This window comes from Ceratotherium simum, chromosome 20, assembly GCF_057802395.1.
Source record: "Ceratotherium simum simum isolate JZ-2026a chromosome 20, ASM5780239v1, whole genome shotgun sequence".
NCBI classification, from domain to species: Eukaryota; Metazoa; Chordata; class Mammalia; order Perissodactyla; family Rhinocerotidae; genus Ceratotherium; species Ceratotherium simum.
Window position 1 is genome coordinate 27,056,004 of NC_141919.1, and position 20,896 is coordinate 27,076,899.

The 20,896-nt window shown below is 37.2% G+C and overlaps 1 protein-coding gene across 5 annotated transcripts in view; it reads right to left on the reverse strand.

Moving 5' to 3' along the window:
• Window positions 1-7,683: 7,683 nt before the first annotated feature.
• The window catches only part of BRD10 (bromodomain containing 10), an 88,977-nt gene continuing 75,764 nt past the window's right edge, over window positions 7,684-20,896 (reverse strand). For all 5 annotated transcript variants that reach the window (XM_087444558.1, XM_014792454.2, XM_004436815.3 and 2 more), the window contains 3 exons: window positions 20,337-20,452; window positions 13,308-13,495; window positions 7,684-11,957 (listed from right to left, as the gene is read on the reverse strand). In XM_087444558.1, the coding sequence (XP_087300684.1) occupies window positions 8,329-11,957; window positions 13,308-13,495; window positions 20,337-20,452 (3,933 nt within the window). In that variant the 3' untranslated portion in view covers window positions 7,684-8,328. The remainder of the gene's footprint in view (window positions 11,958-13,307; window positions 13,496-20,336; window positions 20,453-20,896) is intronic.

Below are 20,896 nucleotides of genomic sequence, written 5' to 3' on the forward strand. Positions count from 1 at the left end.
TATAATTAAAAGGCTTGCAAAGGAAAGAAATGACTTTCTCACTATGTGACTCAGTGTTATTTAATGCTGAGTCAGTAAACCACCTAAAATCGTCTTGCGTCATTGGAAAAACCAGTGTAGCATAACTGCATCATTTTCTACAAAAGACAAAACTGCACTGAAGAGAAAAAACACTGAATAAAGAGACTTATTACACACATTGAAAAAACATGTCATTCAACAAAATACTAAAATACCTCCCTACCCTTCCTGATTCTGTCCAGTTTTACCACTTAAAACAAGCCATCTCCCTCCCCTTCACAAATAAATGAATTCTAAACAAAGTAAACTTCATCAGGCATTTGGCCAGCTCCTCTCCTCATTGCAAGGCCTAGTCTGAGCCTCAATCCTCCACATTTACAGAAAAACCTGTGGCGTGAGCCCTGGACCCCTCCAAGATCTCCAGACCGTCATCTGCTGTGAGTTCTCTCTTTTCCCTATGGAAAAAGACTCTCTTCACAGAGTCCCCCTAGGCATTGTCCCAGGTGATGGACAAGGAGTCTTGGGCTAAGTCTGCCAGAGAGAAACTAGGAGAGTGAGATTTATTTTATTTAAAGGAACAGAAGGTGTCAGATTCAGCCAAAAGAAGGATCTACTCCCTTCACAGAGGCAGCCACACTTTTGAAAATGACTCCCTGAATTGGAGACCAATTGCAGGACAACCTTGGGAGCCATGAGCTGAAGATGGCAGGTCACATGATGGAAGGAGCCTGGGTCACTGAGGAACCACTGGAGGAAAGTTTCCCTCATCCAGAAATCTTTGGATTGAAGGGGGACAAATTGGCCCCACAGAAAATCTGTGAACTGTCACACTGCCAAATCTGATACTGAAATCCAGGGCTGTTAGTTAATACCTTTGTTGAGGCCCTTCAGTGCTCTACCCCTGCCCACCCGGACAGACCAAACACAAACCAGTTGGGAGCCTTCAGCGGAGGGAGATCCCTGTGACCTTTGCAGGCAGGATCAGGCTTCCCTGCTGCCGAAGGAGAATCGAACTCAGAAGAATGAGCCTCACCCAGGGATGTGGACACAGGCGTCTCCTACTGCCATTATGCCCTGACATGCTCATGGGCAGAGAACGGGTAATGGCATGGCACTACTTTTATTTCCGGGGTTTCCTGCAGGATCAGATCAGGACTAGAGTGGTCAGAGTCCATGGCTGGTCTCCTCTGGTTGCATTCATTTTCTAGTTGCCCAAATGCAGTGGACAAATAATACCGCTTTCTATTTGTGCTGTGAGCAGAGCAAAGTTAGAGAGCTCTGTTTGATAGAACCTGGTCTTCCTTCCTCCTTCCGCTCCTCACCAGCCAACAGATGGTGTTGTCTGATGCTTGAGACAATGCCCAAATCTCTACAGATTTCCCTAGGAGATTCTGATATGGCCTCTCTGATTGTCTTTACAGTAAAGAGCAGGCATACTTTAAGGGAAAAAGAGCTAGTCAAAAGATTTTTCTGGCTGGGTTAAAGTCAGTGAGAAGATTAGACTGATGACGCAAACCAATGAAACCCTCAAATTACCTCCAGTGGAGACCAACCCTCTGAAGTTACAAACACTGAGTTTGGCAGCACTTATCTGGACAGGTCCACTCATCACTTGGGAATATTGTAAACCTTTTCCAAAAAGAACAAAAGTGAGCCCCCCAAACTTTCATTTCATGGCTTGACTTTAAGGACAGACACAGTCACTCGAAGATGCATCAAAATCCCTCAATCTCAAGTGACTAATGTCAAAACATCTTAAAAGCATCTTAGAATAATGCAGAACAACTTCAGAGGGAAACCATGGATGGTTTGGATGAAAACATTCATTTTTAAGAAAGCCTAAAACTGCTATTCCAAGAAGCTGCAAGGTGGAAGAAAAAGTGTGGGAAATGAAGAAACAGAAAAAAATGCGTGACGACTTGAAAACATGAATGAAAGAAGCTTTAAATGATAAAGACAGCCCATGTAAATCTCTGAAACTATACTCAAGATAAGTATACTTGCTTTCTTTAGAGAAGATTACACAGATGATGGCAACCTGAAAGTAGACAAAGAGCAAAGCAGAAAATTGAGAATCCCTAGACTGTCAACTAGAAGTTAATTTGAAGAAATACATTGATGTTGTTAAATGTTTCCTCAAAAAGGCTTGAAGGAGACAAACAGGACTACTTAAAAAGTGAAGAAAATTAAATGAACAAATCACTTACAGTTCAAATGAATGGTCTCCAAACTGAATAAACATCTTTGCAGTCTGAAAATACAGTTTGAAGGTAAGATTCAAAAACTTCAGCTAAAACTTCAAATACTGTCTGAACTATACCAAGAACGTGTAACGCAAATTTGCAAAAAATCAATGAGGGAATTTATTGCTTACAAATCCAGAAAAAACTTCCTAAAGTGTATGAAAACATTAGCCATAGACATCAGAAGCACAGCTCCTATAGGAAGATGGCCTTGAGAAAGTTGGAAAGAAGCACTTCCTTTTATCAAACCTGGATTGTCTCCCATGAGAAAAAAGCTCAAGCGAGTTGTTTGGCAGCCTGGCTAAGAGAAAGCTCGCTGAGCTAGGGAAAGAAAATAATCATACAGACAAAACTGACTAAAGATGTTTAAATTCCAGCTTCTCCCAAGTGGTGTCCACTGTTCCACATGCAGCCCTAGGCAGAGGCTGGAGAGTATCAGCGTACTCCCTGAATCATCAGGTCCCCAAGGAAGGAGGAGGGTTAAGCTGTAAGGGCTCAAGCATCTGGGTCACCAGCAGGTTTGATTTAGGTTTATAGCAGCCAACTCCTCAACATTCACAGCAGGACATCTGTGTTTACTCTTTAAAAATAATTTAGATCAATTTCTTTTCAACTTAACTGTTTTTACTTCATTGATGCTACATTTGCTCAAATTGAAATTTAATAGAATTAACTTCCTAAGATAGTGTTTTGTGAATCTAGACGGTTTTAATAAAATTCTTATGGATATTAGACCATTTCATTAGACCATCTAGAATTAGATCCATATTAAGTATTGTATTTAGATTGAACTAAATGGTCAACTATTACAATTAAGCCATAATTGAATTTTTGTATGATCAGGAAGAGACATTTAAATCAATAAAGACCATTTATATATGCTATGAACTATTAGAAGAAAATTTAAAAACAACTTGATATTTATCTCAATAAATTCTAGTCTAAAAACAATATAAAACAAGAACCCCACCAAAAACAAAACCCCAAACAGAATGGAAAACACCCCCAACAAAACCCATTAGTATTTTATTAGTTTAGCACTAAATTCATAGATTAATTTAGGGGAGGTAACACTTTGTTCATGATAGTCTTTGCTGTTTAAACGTTTCTAAATTTTACGCACTCAAAATAAAAGCTTTCCCTGGAAAAAAATCCCTTTATCCTTCCCAATTTAAATAATTTCTCTTTTTCTCACCTCTCTGTTGCTACCATTACTGCCAGATAACAGGTCTTCATACTACCTGCTTGACCCACCTGGTAACTTCCTAATGGGCCTCCCTGTCTCTAGTCAGGTGAATGACAGTAGCTACTATTTATTAAACATTTACCATAGGGCAGGCATTGGGCCATGTGTTTTACATAAATTATCACATCTAATCCTCACAGCAATTCTGCAAGGTAATGTAACGATCTTCATCTTACATACGAATGTTACTACCTTTGCTTCAAAACCTTCAGCAGCTCCCCAATTACTTTCAGAATAGTTTTCAGGCCCCTATCACCCACCCATTTCTTTTTTTTTGAGGAAGATTAGCCCTGAGCTAACATCTGTTGCCAATCCTCCTCTCTTTTGTTGAGGAAGATCAGCCCAGGGCTAACGACCGTGCCCATTTTCCTCTACTTTATATAGGACGCTGTCACAGCATGGCTTTGATAAGCAGTGCGTAGGTCTGCACCTGGGATCCAAACCTGTGAACTCTGGGCCGCTGAAGCAAGCACGAGAACTTAACTGCTATGCCACTGGGCCGGTCTCCCAACCCATCTGTTAATCATTCCCCATTAGTCCCTTAACCCATAATATTCCCTTCAAACTCAATCGCTCTGTTTCCTATACGCTCCTTGTGCTTTTTTTTGAATTGAGATATAATTGACATATAACATTGTATTTGTTTTAGGTGTACAACATGATTTGATATATATATATTGCAAAGTGATTACCACAGTAAGTTAACATCCATTGTCACACAATTACACTTTTTTTCTCTTGTGATAAGGATATTTTAAGATCTACTCTCTCAGCAACTTTCAAATATACAATCTAGTATTGTTAACTTCCTTGTGCTTTTCTAAGACTGAGTCTTTGCAGGCCCAGTTCTAAATATACTTTTCAGTCCCAGCACAAATGCCACCTCTTATGTAGAACCTCTTCTGGCATTTCCCCACTTAACTCTTGGAGTTCTTTATTCCTCCGACATTTACTTTTAACTATTTTTATTGTTTCTTGTGTTGAGGACAGGGATGTGATTTTACTCATCTATGTTGTTCCTACATGTTCTGTCTTACATGGTTCTCAAAAAATGTGTAGAATGAATTTACACCTCTTTGAATTTATGATGATTATGCTTTCAATTTACATTGATAATTACTTTAAGAATGATATTGAAGATTACATACATAAAACACACATTTTTGATTCTCTAGCACTTCTTCATATATTGCTTTTTAACTATAGAAGTTTCTTACACAATTTTTTGTCTCCAGGTTAAACTATAAGAACCTGAACTATGTCATGCCCCTTCAGCTTTCTTATTAGTAAACAAGACAGCATCAGCACCATGGTGTGCAGAGTAAACGCTTGTTGAATAAATAAGTAAAAATACATGGGGCAGATGACAGCATTGTGGCGACAATGAGGCTTCAGGCTCAGGTGATGGCAAAACAACTTCTGAAATGACTTAAGGTAAATTGTGTATCATCTCTATGTTATGGTACAGTATTATTTTGGATAACTAAGCTCTCCATCAAATTTCTTAGATCATTTTCAGAACTTGCCACATTCTCAAGCTTTTAATATTAAAGATTTCTAAATTCACTCTCTGCTTTAAGTCAATGGTATACTGGATCAAGTAAACATTTTCACTTATCCTAGTTTACATATTGTAGCCATCACTGCCTTAATCATAAAACTATTGATGTCAATTAATTATTAAATACACCAATAAAATTGGAGGCTTGGAATGGAAGCAAGGATCTAAATAACCATTGAATATTATATATATATTTACATATTATATATACAATATGTATACTATTTTTTTTTACTATCACAAAGGAAAATTGATTTTTTTTGTGGAGGAAAAACCATAGGAAATGGGAGGAAAGAAGAGTTAACACATCAGAAGGAGGTATGGTATTTCAGCATGTTTTAACTTAGCATTTAAAATGATGCTGAATATAGACATCCAAATGGCTTAATTCTAAACTAAGTGTGGAAACATAACCTTCTAGTACCATGAAGCCTTTCACGTAGCACTGTGGTGACTCTTCTTCCTTTACATGAAGGCCTTTATAGACGACCTTTAAAGAATACTTAATAACACTGAACACAAAGAACTGAGGAATCTGACTTTGTACTCTTTGGCCAAGATCTCAGAAATCCACATGACCTACCAAAATGGAGGCAAAGGAAAAATAATTTGGCTTTTTGATTATACAAATCCATTAATTTAGTCAAATTTCTACTAAAAAAATGGGCCTATTAGTTTTAAAAAGTAAACTAGATCTAAAATACTATAAGAAGCTACCTAGATTTTTCATTCATTTATTCAACAAATACATATTAAATGTCTATTGTGTGCCAGTTGCTGGGATGACAATGATGAAGACGACTAAGTCTCTCTTTAAGAAGAATGACAGGCATTAAGTAATTGTATACAAATAATTTTATTACAGTTGCGAAGCACTATGTCCTTAATCTATGAGTGACTGTAATATCATGATGATAGCTGAGGTACAGTAAGGAGAGGGAGTTATGTAATATGTAATGAGAACCTGTAATGGAACATTAAGTCAGAGAACATCCGGAAAGAACTTGAGGTGTCTTGAACTTTCTAAGAACTAAAAGAAAACTAGAGTACAGTGAGCAAGGGGGAAAGTAGGTTGAAAGGAAGCTGGAGAGGTAAGCAGAAACAGACTGAAGAGCCTTTTAAGAAACCAGGGAGGTGGTGGGGGTGGGGGGGCAGCTTCACTCTAAAAGGTTCACCAGATCACACAGAGCTTTGAAGGTCATATTAGGATTTTGGATTTAGGAGTTAGAAAAGAATTAGTGGTTAATGATTAGCTTATGTCCTTCACTGGGATTAAAGCTGGGCCATAGGTAATTCAGTAAATTAGTTTCTGGAAGTGGCTTAAAGAATTCCTTTCAGACAAAAGACAAATAGTTTCAGGTTATTTTCTTTTAAAAGTTGAGTATGTAAATACATTTATTTATTGAGCACCACCTACGTACAATGCTACGCACTTCAAACATCACCCACTTCCTCTTGAAATCCAAGGTCTTTCTAAGCTGACAGGGAAAGGGGGAGGGTGACTACAAAGTAGAGCATAAACATGATTGGTAAAGGTTCTGTCTTAGAGCATAAATATAGGTTTTTGAGAACCTTTAGCAACTTTCCAGGAATACCCTCAATGCCCTCTCCACTTTGATAACTAATAAATTTCAATGTAGTTTCAAAGGAAGTCTTTAGGCCTACTCTTCCCTACCATTTTCAACCCCAGACTATAACTCCATGTGATGCGGTTTAACAATATTATTATAAATGGAATGCGGATGAGTACACAATCAGTATCCCAAATAAGATAATGGATATAAAGATCCAATAAGTATAAAATCTATCTTTTATTTAAAATGAGGTGTATTCTGAAATACCAAAGTCAAACCCTGAGAATAAGCTGACCCATAAAAATTGTTTCACAATGGAATTTAAGTAATTGCTCTGTAATTGAAAAAAACAAACAAAAATAGCAAAGAGTACTTATAAATAATTGAAGGTGTCCACATTCACTTGTTATTCTAAACTAAAAAAAAAAAAAGCCATGTTTTTAAATATCATTTTGGAAAATCAGGCACTATGAACCAACACCTCAACATAAAAATAGATGTATTGGGGAAACTAGGTAAAGGGTACACGGGACTCTCTGTACTATCACTGCAGCTTCCTGTGAACCTAAAATTATTTAAAAATAAAAAGTTTAAGAGAACATATTTGGGGTATATAAACAGAGACCAAATACATTGGCCTGAAAGATGATTACTTAATTTGGTCAGTGTACAATTTGGTGGTGGATTAATTAAAAAAAGTTAAAACAATGAAATCTAGAGTGAAATTGTATAACAGAAGTAATGTAAAATTATGAAAAAAGGATTTAAAGCACCAGGTTCAAATACTGGTTCTACCACCCACTAGCCGCGTAATATGACCTTGGACACACTACTTAACCTCTCAAGAGTACTGTGAAAATCAAATGAGATATGTGACAGTAAAGTTTGCAAACTGTAAAACCTTGTACAAATGCTAGCTATTATTAATTCAAATTTCCCAGCCTTAATTCCTTTTTGTAAAAGACTGTCTTCATTTTATATCACATACTCTTTCAACAGACAAGAACACACTTTAAAAATGGTATTCAAACAAAGAAATACAGCAACTCAGTTTATTACATGCAGATTCTTCTGCATTGTTGCTAACAGTTCACTGGTCCAAAATTACTAAAATACTTAAAAAACTATACATTATGTAAACAAAACATAAATAAGACAGCATAGTTCTTTGTACATATAGTTTGGTACAGGTTGTTAGGGATTTAGGAATATGTACAATTTTACACCATGGACTGCATTTTCACAATGCATAAATATATATATATATTTTTTACAGAAACAAAAATAAGATTTCACTAATGACACAGAATACCATATCGTAGATATGTGCTGCAATAGTCCAAATTCAAGAAGAAATGTGTCAATGCAAGTGTGCAAAAGGCTAGCTTACTCCAAACTAGTCAAACTTGACTTTGTTCAATTTATATTATACAGACAGGTAAATCCTGTCTGTCTATTTTACACAATCTTTGAAAACATATTTATAGCAATGAGTGAAATGGAACAGATTTTCCCCTCCCCAAGAAAACAAAGCCTTGCTGCAAGCTAATGAAAATATACATTAAAACACACACACACAAAACTATGTATAGTATGTTTTCAACAGTATAATAAACAGTTAAAATTTTTATGGGAGTCGAAACAATGCCCCATTATTTAAAAACTGGCTCGTTTAGTCTAAATTCAAGATGCAGCTGTGTCAGGCTTCTCTAAGCCAGATGACTGAAAGGCAGGGAAGACAGAGGCAGGATTTCGACTGGCAGATACAACAATTTGAGAGAGAGATGAAGAGAGTGAAGAAACCTTAGATGCTGGAGTATTTATGGTATTCAAAATGGCTCCTTCTGGGCTAACCAGTAATTTTTTGACTGATGTGTCTAAATGAAATACTGAAGTGCTACTCGGCACTGGAGGATTACTAGAGCAAATGGCAGAAACCAAAGATGTCTTAGCCAAAAGAGCAGCTGGAGGAGACTTAATTACTGAAGTCAATGACACCGTTGGTGTTGGAGGTGGAACAGAAACTTTAGCAGTTGTGTCTACGATTTGTGGTGTTGTATGCACTGTGGGTAGAGAACTTGCATTCCCAAGAGAGTTTACAATTTTTGTCGAGTTTCTTAGAGAATGTTTTACAGGTTGCCCACTTAAGGAATTATCGGATGTTAGTGTGTTCTTCTGGGCAGGGTTATCTACTGGTGCAGGCTGAATGCCTTGGCCACTGTTAGGAACTAACGGAAGTCCATATTTTGGATTAGCAGCTATAAGGAGAACATGGCTGCCAGCTCCAAGACCTTGCGGTGGAACAATAAACCGAGTTCCATTAATCATGATCTGAGTACCAGGTGCCAAAGGTGTACTGGTGTTGATGACTATTTTTTGCTGAATACAAGGTTCACTAAACTGACCCATAGTCACATTTGATGGTGCTGTAGCAGTGTGAATGGCAGAGCCACCTGGAGCAGAACTACAACTGGGGGTTGATTTTACTAAAGCAGGGGACATTTGCTGGTTTGGCAGAGAAGCAAAATTGGAAATATTAATTATTTTACCTGGACTTGGTGAAAGGGATGGCAATTCAGTCTGAGGTTTATTTGTGTTTATATTTGTTGGCACTGTATTTGAAATCCCTGGTGACTGAAACTGGACAGAAGTCCGAGACTGTCTTTTACAAAGAGATACAGAACGTGTGGCTCCTGGTACTGTTGCCACTTGTGGAACTGTGTTGATTATTTGAGGGGATACAGTCACAGGTGTAGGCAAGGCAACAGTAACAGGGATTTGCAAAGCTGATGTTAAACATTTCGGAGACACTGTTGGTTGTGTAGTTGAAATCAGAACAGATGATGCAAGATGTCCTGTTTTCACAGTTGATATAGCCACAGTGTTTCCGAGATTTGCTGTGCAAAGTCTATTTGACAAAATAGGCATAATTCTTGAAGAGGTATCATTTCCACTGACTAAAACAGGAGGTCTTGTCCCAACTGAAGCAGAGGTTGAGGTCACTGAAAGAGAACCCAAAGATACATTTGCCCCTGTTACTGAAAACATGTTTACTGCTCTTGCTGCAGAAACCACTGATTCATTAACAGGAGTAATATTTTGACTCACAAAATTTGAGCTTACTGGAACTGAATTACCACTTGTTGACAATGGCAAAACATAGCCCTTGGTACTTTTTTCTTCTCCTTTTGGGGTTACATTTTGCAGTATGTTAATTGATGGTATAGCTGACACACTGCCTGAAGTATTTACAATTGCTTGACCTATGTTTAGTCCAATTTTCACATCTTTTATCTGAGACACAGTTGGTGACGAATTTATTTTTATTGGTGCTCCCACTGTAGATGGAATTAGTACTATCTGAGGTTGCTCTGGAGTCTTAACATATGTTTTATTCAAGGGAGGAGGAAGAGTTTGTTTTAATGGTTCTGCCACAATAGTTGGGGTTGAAGTGCCACTGGGAATTGGAGCATTAATAAAAACTAATTTCTGGGCAGAAACACCTGTAGTTGTTGGTGTGGGTGTCATATTAATGGCGGTTCCACTGCCAGAAGAAAGAATAGATGGAGCCGACACTAGCATAAGTTTCTGAACTGGAGTCCCACTGATCACATCTCCATTTGTTGCCACTGTTGCTTCTGATCTTGTAACAGGGTAACTTTTTGTGATATAATCTACTTGTTGCTGTTTAGTGGGAGTATGAATATTTGCACTGGTTTGTCCAAAATTTCCTGTTGATATGCTAATTACACTTACTGAACTATTTACTGTTGATGATAGTAGAGTGCTAGAAGAAACAGAGGACTTTAAGGGAGAAAGGGGTGTGTGTGAAGTTTTATCTATCATGTGGCCCAAATTACCACTGCAGGAAGGTTGGCCTAACGTAAGTTTGAGATTTTTCCCGACAGACGGATTAAAGCCAGCTGGAATGGAAACAGAAGTCGGTGTTTGGCCAAAAGGTGGGAGACTAGAAGTAGCAGTCGTTCCAGCTACTGGTGAAAAAGCAGAAGATGAAGAAGTTGTTGATTTTGGCACCAGAAATGCCTGAAGCTGAGGAGCAAAAGTGAAAACTGAACCTGAAGATAAACTGTTGGGTGAATTTTGATCTGGATTGGTCTGTACTTTTACAACTCCAGTGTTTCCACCTCGTGTCCTAACAAGAATTGACTGTGAATCTCTTATACATACAGTTTTCAGTTCTTGCTTTGCTTCAGAACAATCAGCAGTTTGTCGTGCAAAACAGTTGAGGGAACTACCAGAATTTGCAGATCCACTTAGTGTCGCTGCTGATAACAGAGGCTGAACTGTTGAGGAAATGGTGGGTGAAGCAATGGGCTGGGGGAATGTGGCTGCTGAAACTGCATTCTTGACTTTTCCTGCTTCACTCTGGCTAGTCTTAACTGGTGGTGTTAATAAATTACTTATGGAAGTTACAGGAGACAAAGGCTGTGGTCTAGCACTATTCACATTTGACAAAGGTGTAATCGTCTTGCTGAAAACTGTATTAGGTACATGGGTAGAAACGCTTCCCGCTGAGTTGACAAGAACTGAGGCTAAAGAAGAGTTTACACTTGCTGTCTGCGGGAAAGATGAACAATGTTGTTCTGTACCTTTTTGTTGAAGTGGCAGTATTTCTTTTGCAACTGCTTTCCCTTCCTTGTGCTGAATCACAAAATTCTTAGGCAGAATGAGAACCTGCTGCATGATTTTTTCTCCTGTGTTAGAATCCAGCACAGGTTGCATCTGAATCTTTACAGAGCTGTTATGAAGATCTATGGGCAACCACTGGCCACAAGGCATTTTGTATACCATCTGTAAAGGACCCTTTGTACTGGTGTGGCTGGTCAATGCTGGCTTTATAGGGCTTGCTTCTGGAGGAGATATAGCTGGCTTTTCCACAGCAGGAGCACTTCTACCTGTGGAAGGGGGCAGTTGATTTGTTAAGGTCACTTTGTTCCCAATATTCTTGGCAAGCAAGGCCTGAATGGGTTTGGTCCCTTTCTGGAGAGTAGACACTGGTGTTGAATCCACTGAGGCAAATGACTCTGAACACAGTGGCTCTGTATGCTTTGATTCATTTAAACAGTCAATCTGCATATCACCTACATTCTGAACTGTTGTCTCATTTGTGCTTAACTTTGATTTCTTCCTTGGGGAAAGCTCTTTTGTGCTATCATCCAGATAACTAGTTTGTTTGGACTGTCGTTTAAGTGTTTTAGGCAGTGTCTTCAGTCCATCTTTAGAAGGCAATTCCTTTTTCAAGAACTTGCTTCTGGCCATAGGAAGATCTATTTCTGACAATTTCATATCATCTGAAAAAAAACCAAGCATTTTGTTTATATAAAACAGCAACTGAATAGCAATAAGACCAATTATAAAAAAGAAAGTCAATCTTTAAACTGACAAATTATAAAGAAATCTTCTCTGCAGTGATGCAAAAGTCTCAGCACCACTGATGAAAATTAAGGTAAGGTGACCTCTGACACGGTAATGTTTTTTTTTTTTTTTTTTTAAAGATTTTATTTATTTTATTTTTTCCCCCCAAAGCCCCAGTGGATAGTTGTATGTCGTAGCTGCACATCCTTCTAGTTGCTGCATGCGGGACTCGGCCTCAGGATGAACGGAGAAGTGGTGCCTCGATGCACACCCGGGATCCGAACCCGGGCCACCAGCATCGCAGCGCGCGCACCCAACCACCAAGCCACAGGGCCGGCCCTGACACGGTAATCTTGATATCATAACCATTCCCCAAAACAACCTATTATTGAGAAAATTACTTTTGATGAAATTCTGCTGCCAATACAAGTGCAAAAGGAAATGCTACATCTTTTAAAGAGATACTCAAGCCAGCAATTAGGGTTCAGAATTTAGAAAGGAATTTGGAAAGGAATCTAGTCTACTTCTCTTCTTCTAGATAGGGAAATCTTGAAATCAAAGTGAGATGGTTCTTCCTTCTCCTCTATTTTTACAAACTGTAAAAGATTAAAAATGTCCAGCTCTTTCTGGTGTTTATTCCTACAGTAAAAAATTTATGTTCATATCTGGTCAAACTGGATGATGATAAGTTACTCTTTTTCAATTCACCAAAGACATGGAAAACAACAGGTTAATACATTTCTAACCACAAATTATCATACTAACTTCTTATATAACTAAAGAAAGTTATTTAACTAGATTTGCAGAATAATATAATATGAGTTGAAATTAACTACAGATAATCTAATCCAGCCTCCTTATTAGAATGATGTCTCTGGTCTCATTAGGCCATCAACCTTTGTCATTCCTCATAAAAAAATCGTGACAGTGTTAGGGACTTGCCAAGTTCCATCTAAAGCAAATATCAGAAATAGTGCTTCAAAAATAGTAATAATAAAAAGAAGAGGATGAACCTACTTCAAAGGAATTATAGATCAAGGATGTGTGGTCTGTAATGAGCAATGACATACCTACCGGTTTGGAGTCAGGCATTGGCTTCAGGGACTCCTAGAAATGTAATAATGACTCTAAAGAAACGTTTATAAGGATATAGTACACCTTCAAAACATACTGGATTTCCCCAATCAATATACTTCATTAACAAGATTATCCTTTATTTCCACAAAAGATACTAAAACTTCTCTTTGTGCTTTTAGTGTTGATTTAAAGAAAGTTTTAATGCCTACCTGAATCAAAGTGATCTTTCTCCAGGATATCTAGAGATTCCGTTGAGTCTATAGACTTACTAAATTCTACTCTAGGAGACTCTTTTCCAGGATCTCCTTCACCTTCTTCCGTAGTCCATAGTTCTCTAGTAAATTTATCATGATCAGGCTGTCTTCTGAAATCATCATAGTCTTTCTTTAGGCGGCTCCTGAAATAAAGTGCCCGATATAACAAACAATACATGTTTATTAAACTCTTGGAAACTAAACTAACTTTAACATTTTAAACTATATATTGAAGTATTTTCTTTCTTTTTTTTTTTTTTTTGTGAGGAAGATTCACCCTGAGCTAACATCTGCCAATCCTCCTCTTTTTGCTGAGGAAGACTGGCCGTGGGCTAACATCCATGACCATCTTTCTCCACTTTATATGGGACGCCGCCACAGCATGGCTTGCCAAGCGGTGCGTCGGTGCGCGCCCAGGATCCAAACCGGCAAAGCCCGGGCTGCCACAGTGGAGCATGAGCACTTAACCGTTTGCGCCACCGGGCTGGCCCCGGAATATTTTCAATTAAGTCACTAAAAACTATGTTTTAATCTCAAGTGTGTCTAAGATGCTTAGTTCAGTCTTGACAATGATTATCATTCAAGAAGACAAAACCCAGGTTGTAGGCATAAGAAACTGAAAAGATTATATCTGCAAATTCAGAATAAAGTATATGAACATACCACTTATTTGTCTTTCTAAAGGCTGCTGTTAGACCTATTAAATGGGAGAAAGGTTATTTTTTTTCTAGCTGCACTGACAGAAATAGATTTGAGATAGTCTTAAAATTACTGATTATAATATAGTTAAAAGGTCATTTAAAAACATTAATCAAGAAATTCTAAGAAACAGTATCATTATTTTTGACTATTATACAGAAAGTAAAACAAAAAAATCCATCACTTAATCCTGAGAGTAATCATATCTAAACCTTTGAGTCTCATTAGAAATATATTTTTAATAAGCATAAGGAAACACAGCTAAAAAGTGATCTTTCAGAGACCCTTTTCACATACAAACAATAGCTATGTTCCTATGAAACCATGGAGAGATGGAAACATTTCCAAATGATCACACGGTATTTTAGAGGTCTTTTATTATTCCTTATGCTTTCAACTGAGTTTCTCTATTCTACCCTCAACTTTATCCTTAGTTTATTTTTTGTTTGTTTAAAAAAGAAAATCTGAATATACATTCTCCAATTTATTTTTGCTACAAATTCTTATTCGTGCATATTGGAGTTTAAGTCTCCCCTCTGTCACTTAACAGTTTTAAGACTTCGGGCAAGTTCCTTAAACTTTTTAAGCATTAGTTTACTTTTCCGTACAATGGGGATAATAATACTACTTATCTCATAGTATGTACGGCACACCAATATTCAAGAAATGTTAGTTAATAATTACTCTCAATTTATTTATGTTTTAAATTATTGCTTAAGGGTTTCAGGGAACAGATGAGGGCTCTAAGATACCAGAATGGATTACCAAAGGAAAACTGTAAAATTAATTTCCTTTTAGAAATACCTACATGGGGGTAGTATGAAGTTCTTCCCTTTGGAGTCTCAGCTAATAACTTTATTTCTCAGTTCAGGGAATATGGAAGCAATCAGACAAGAACTTTCACATGCTCACACCTCATCTGCATCTTAACACCTTCATGTGTACTCATATTCTCCATCTTCCTATCTAAGCTAATCCCTCCACTTATGCATCCTCTCTCACCTATTCAAGGATATCACTCTACCAAATGTCCTTTACTTTGCCTGAGTCCATTTCTGCCGATTAGATCATTTCTACCAGTATACAAACATATTTCTTCCATTAATAAAAACAAACAACAAGAAACAATGCACCCTCTCTTGACTCCAACTTTTCCTTCGAAGTAGTGCCCTATGTCTCTGTTCCACTTCATAGCAAAACTTCAATTCCTCTCCCCTAATTCTCTTGAACAGAATCCTAAGACTTTTACCCACTTCTCTACCAACACAGCTCTTCAAGGTCATCAATGATCTCCATGTTGCCAAATTCAATAATGAATTCTCAGACCTCACCTTCCTCAATCCACCATGAGCGGCCCTCCTTTTTGAAACATTTCCTTTACCTGGTTTCCAAGACACCACTCTTTCTTCTTGGTTATCCTATCTTACTGTACATGCCTTAGTCTCTTTTGCTGAGACCTACTCATCTCCACCACCTCTAAATGTTGGAATACCCCAGCTTCAGTCTCTCTTCTTCTTTATTTATGCTCACATACTAGGTGATTTCTACCAGTTTCATAGCTTAAATATAATCTATATCCTGACAATTCCCAAATTTATACCTCCAGCCTGGATTACTCCCTTGAACTGGGACTCATATACTAAACTGCCTCCTCAGTAATTCCAATTAGATGTCTAAAAAGCATATCAAACTTAACATGTTGAAATCTAAACTCTTAGATCCCCACTCCTCCCCAAACCTGCTACTCCTTTGATTTCCCCTATCTCAGCTAATGGAAATTCCATTATTCCAGTTGTGTAGACCAAAAATAATAGGCATCATCTTTTTATTCCTCATTTTTTCTGACACTCCATATCCAAACCTTAAGCAAATTCTACCAATTCTACTTTCAAGATATATCCAGAATCCAACCACTCCTTGACATCTGCACTGCTACTATCCTGGTTCGAGCTACTATCATTTTTTGCCTGGATTATTGCTATAGTGCAACTGATTTCCCTGCTTTTATCTTTGACCCACTACACTAACCTCAGCATCGCAGGCAGAGTGAGTGCTTTAAAACATAAGTCAGATCACATCATATTCCACCTCTGCTTAAAAACCTTCAATGGCTTCTCATTTCAGTCAGAGTAAAAACCAAAGTCCTTGAAGACCTACATGACCTGGATAGCTTTCCCTATACTTCTCTGACTCTTGACTCTTACCACTTTCCTCCTCACTCCCTCAGCTCTGGTTACACTTGCCCCTTTGCGTTTCCTCTAAATGCTAAACATGCTTCCAAACTTAGGGCTTCTGCCTCATCTTTTCCCTCAGATCTCCACATGCCTCTCTCCCTCATCTCCTTCAGGTCTCTGTTCAAACAGTAACTCATCAGGGAAGCTTTCCTCGACCCCCTGATAAAAGATCAATCATCAACCTGTCCAAACGAGGTATTTCCTATTCCCCTTACCCTGCTTTATTTCTCTCCACAGCACTTATCACCATCTGACATTTGAGTGTGTCTGTTTCCTCCATTAGAAATGTAAGCCACAGATGAAGTTAGAAATCAGTAACAGAAGGAAAACTGGAAAATTCACAAATTTGTGGAAATTAACACATTCTGAAACAACCAATGAATCAAAGAAGAAATCCCTACAACGGAAATTAGAAAATACTTATACATGAATGGAAATGATACTGTAACATACCAAAACTTACCGGACACAGTGAAAGCAGCTCTAAGGGGGGAATTTATAGCTATAAATACTTACATTAAAAAACAAGACAGATCTCAAATCAACAACCCAACTTTATAATTTAAGGAGTCAGAAAAAGAACAACAAACTAAACCCAAAGCTAGCGGAAGGACAGAAATAATAAAGACTAAGTTAGAGATAAATGAAATAGAAAATAAAAAAATAGAGAAAAATCAATGAACCAAAAGTTTGTTCTTTGAAAGGATTAACAAAATTGACAAACCTTTAGCTAGATAGACTAAGAAAAAAGAGAAGATTCAAATTACTAAAAGCAGAAATGAAAGTGGGGTCATTACTATGGATTCTACAGAAATTAAAAGAATTATAAGAGTACTAGGAACAATTGTATGGAAACAAATTGGATAACCTAGATGAAATGGACAAATTCCTAGAAACACAAAATCTAACAAGACTAAATCATGAAGAAATCGAAATCTCAAAAGACCTATAACTAGTAAGCAGACTGAATCAGTATTCAAAAAATCTCCCAACAAAGAAAAGCTCTGGACCTGATGGCTTCACTGGTTAATTCTACCAAACATTTAAAGAAGAACTAACATCAATCCTTTTCAAACTTCTCCAAAAAACTGAAAAGGAGGAAACACTTCCTAACTTATTCTCTGAGGCCAGCATTATCCTGATGCCAAAGCCTGATAAAAACACCATAAGAAAACTACAGACCAATATCTCTTATAAACACTGATGTAAAAATTCTCAACAAAATACAAGCAAATTGAATTCAGCAGCATATTAAAAGGATTATACAACATGGACAAATAGGATTTATTCCTGGAATGCAAGGAAGGTTCAGCATATGAAAATCAATTAACAGAATGAAGGAAAGAAACCACACGATTGTTTCATTTTTCACAGGAAAAGTATTTGACAAAATTCAATATCCTTTCATGATAAAAACATTCAACAAACTAGAAACAGAAGGAAACTGCTCAACATAAGAAAAATCATACATGAAAAACCCACAGCAAACATCATACTCGATGGTCAAAGACTGAAAAGCTTTTCCTGTAAGATCAGGAACAAGGCAAGGATGCTCGCTTTTGCTACCTCTATTCAACACAGTACTGGAAGTTCTAGCCAGAGCAATTAGGCAAGAAAAAGAAATAAAACTGCTTCCAAATTGGAAAGAAAGAAGTAAAATTACTCTGTTCGCAGATGATATGATCTTATATGTAGAAAACCGTAAAGATTCCACAAAAAACTTGTTGGAATTAATAAATGAATTCAGCCAAGTAGCAGGAAACAAAGTCACCACACAAAAATCAGTTGCATTTCTATACATTAACAATGATCCATCTGAAAAGGAAATTAATAAAACAATTCCATTTATAATAGCATAAAAAAGAATAAAATACTTATGAGTTAATCAAAGATGTGAAAGACTTGTACAATGAAAACTACAAAACATCGAAGGAAGAAAATAAAGAAGACATCAATGGAAACACATCCCATGTTCATGGATTGGAAGACTTAATATTTTTAAGACGTTGATACTAATTAAAGTGATCTACAGATTCAATGCAATCCCTATCAAAATTTCGATGATGTTTCTTGCAGAAATAGAAAAACCCATCGTAAAATTCATATGGGATCTCAAGGGACTCCTAATAGCCAAAGCAATCTTGAAAAAGAAAAACAAAGCTGGAATACTCACAGTTCCTGATTTCAAAACTTAAGACAAAGGTAGAGTAATCAAAACAGTGTGGTACTGGCATCAAGACAGACATACAGACCAGTGGAATTGAATAGAGAGCCCAGAAATAAACCCTCCTGTATATGGTCAAATGATTTTTTTACAAGGGTGCCAAGACCATTCAATGAGGAGAGGACAGTCTTTTCAACAACTGGTGCTGGGAAAACTGGATATCCACATGCAAAAGAATGAAGTTAGATCTTTACCTAACACCCTATATAAAAGTTAACTCAGGGCTGGCCCTGTGGTGTAGTGGTTAAGTTTGGTGCGCTCCACTTCGGCAGCCCAGGTTTGTGGGTTCAGATCCTAGGCGTGGACCTATACCACTCATGAGCCATGCTGTGGTGGCAACCCACATACAAAACTGAGGAAGACTGGCATGGTTGTTAGCTCAGGGTTAATCTTCCTCAGCAAAAAAAAAAAAAAAAAAAAAAAAGTTAACTCAAAATGGATCAAAGACCTATATGTAAGAGCCGAAACTATAAAATTCTTAGAAGAAAACATAGGGCAAAAGCCTCATGACATTGAATTTGGCAATGATTTCTTAGACATAACACTAAAGGCACAGGCAACAAAAGAAAAAATAGACAAATTGGACTTCATGAAAATTTAAACATTTTGTGCAGTAAAGGCACTATCAACAAAGTTAAAAGGTAACCCACAGAATGGGAGAAAATATTTGCAAATCATATATCTGATAAGGGATTAATAGCCAGAATATAGAGAGAATTTCTAAAATTCAACAACAAAAAAACAAACAAGCTGATTCAAAAATGGGCAAAGGACTTGAAGAGGCATTTCTCCAAAGATATACAAATGGCCAATAAGCACATGAAAAGATACTCAATGTCACTAATCATTAGGAAATGCTAATCAAAACTACAATTATATACCATCTCATACTCATTAGGATGGCTACTATCAAAAAAACAGAAAATAACAAATGTTGGTAAGGATGTGGAGGAATTGAAATCCTGTGCACTGCTGGTGGGAAATGTAAAATTGTACAGTCACTGGGGAAAACAGTGTGGTGGTTCCTCAAAAAATTAAAATAGAATTACCCTATGATCCAGCAATTCCACTTCTGGGTATATAACCAAGAGAACTGAAAGCAGAGTCTTGAAGAGATACGTGTACTATGTTCATAGCAGCATTATTCATCATAGCTAAAACTTGGAAACAACATAAGTGTCCATTGACAGATGAATGGATAAGCAAAATGTGGTATATGCATACAATGGAATATTAATCAGCCTTAAAAAGGAAGGAAATTCTGACATATGCTGTAACACAGATGAACCTTGAGAACGTTATGCTAAGTAAAATAAGCCAGTCACAAAAAGACAAATATTGTATATTATATGAGGTACTTAGAGTAGTCAAAATCATAGAGACAGAAAGTAGAGTGGTAGTTGCCAGGGGCTAGAGGGAGGGAGGAATGGGGAATTATCATTTAATAGGTATATAGTTTCAGTTTTACAAGATGAAAACAGTTCTGGAGATAGATGGGGTGATAACAACACAACATTATGAATGTATTTAATACCACTGAACTGTACACTTAAAACTGGTGAAAATGATAAATTTTGTTTGTGCATTTTACCACAAGGAAAAAAAGTCAGGGGAAAAAAAAGAGAATGTAAGCCACAGAATATGGGTTTTGTTTAACCAACACTACTTTTTAAAGGCTTAGGAAGTGCCTTGCACACAGTGGGCTCTCAAAAATACCTGTTGAATTACAAATCAATGGAAAACTACTATATGAGTCCAGGACATCTTCCCATAATCATAAATTAAGAGCCCTAAATTAAGTAAAACAGATTATAAAGCTGGAATTACCTGTTTCTTTGAAAAGCTTTCATTAACTTTGGTTCCCATGGCAGCAATTCATTTAAAAGACGTATCAATGTACTATGCAATTCTTTTACAGCTTGCCTCCGATGATACCATTTGCCCTAAAAACACAATTTTAAAAGTAAATGCCTTAGATTTAATCTAAAAGTGAATGTCAAGCCTTATTTTCTGAGTAAAAACAAAACATCAATACCCACTGAATAAGTATCTCTTCTTCAGAGGTTGTAGAAAGGAGGGAAATATCCTGTAATAAATCTTATTTGATATATTTTAAAGATTCTCAATTCTACAGGAGAAATCTAAAACCCATTTAATCGGGCTGGCCCCGTGGCTTGGCAGTTGGGTGCACGCGCTCTGCTGCTGGTGACCTGGGTTCGGATCCCGGGCGCGCACCGACACGCTCTTCTCCGGCCGCGCTGGGGCCGCGTCCCACGTACAGCAGCTGGAGGGATGTGCAGCTATGACATACAACTATCTACTGGGGCTTTGGGGAGAAAAAATAAATAAATAAAATCTTTAAAAAAAAAACAAACCCATTTAATCAA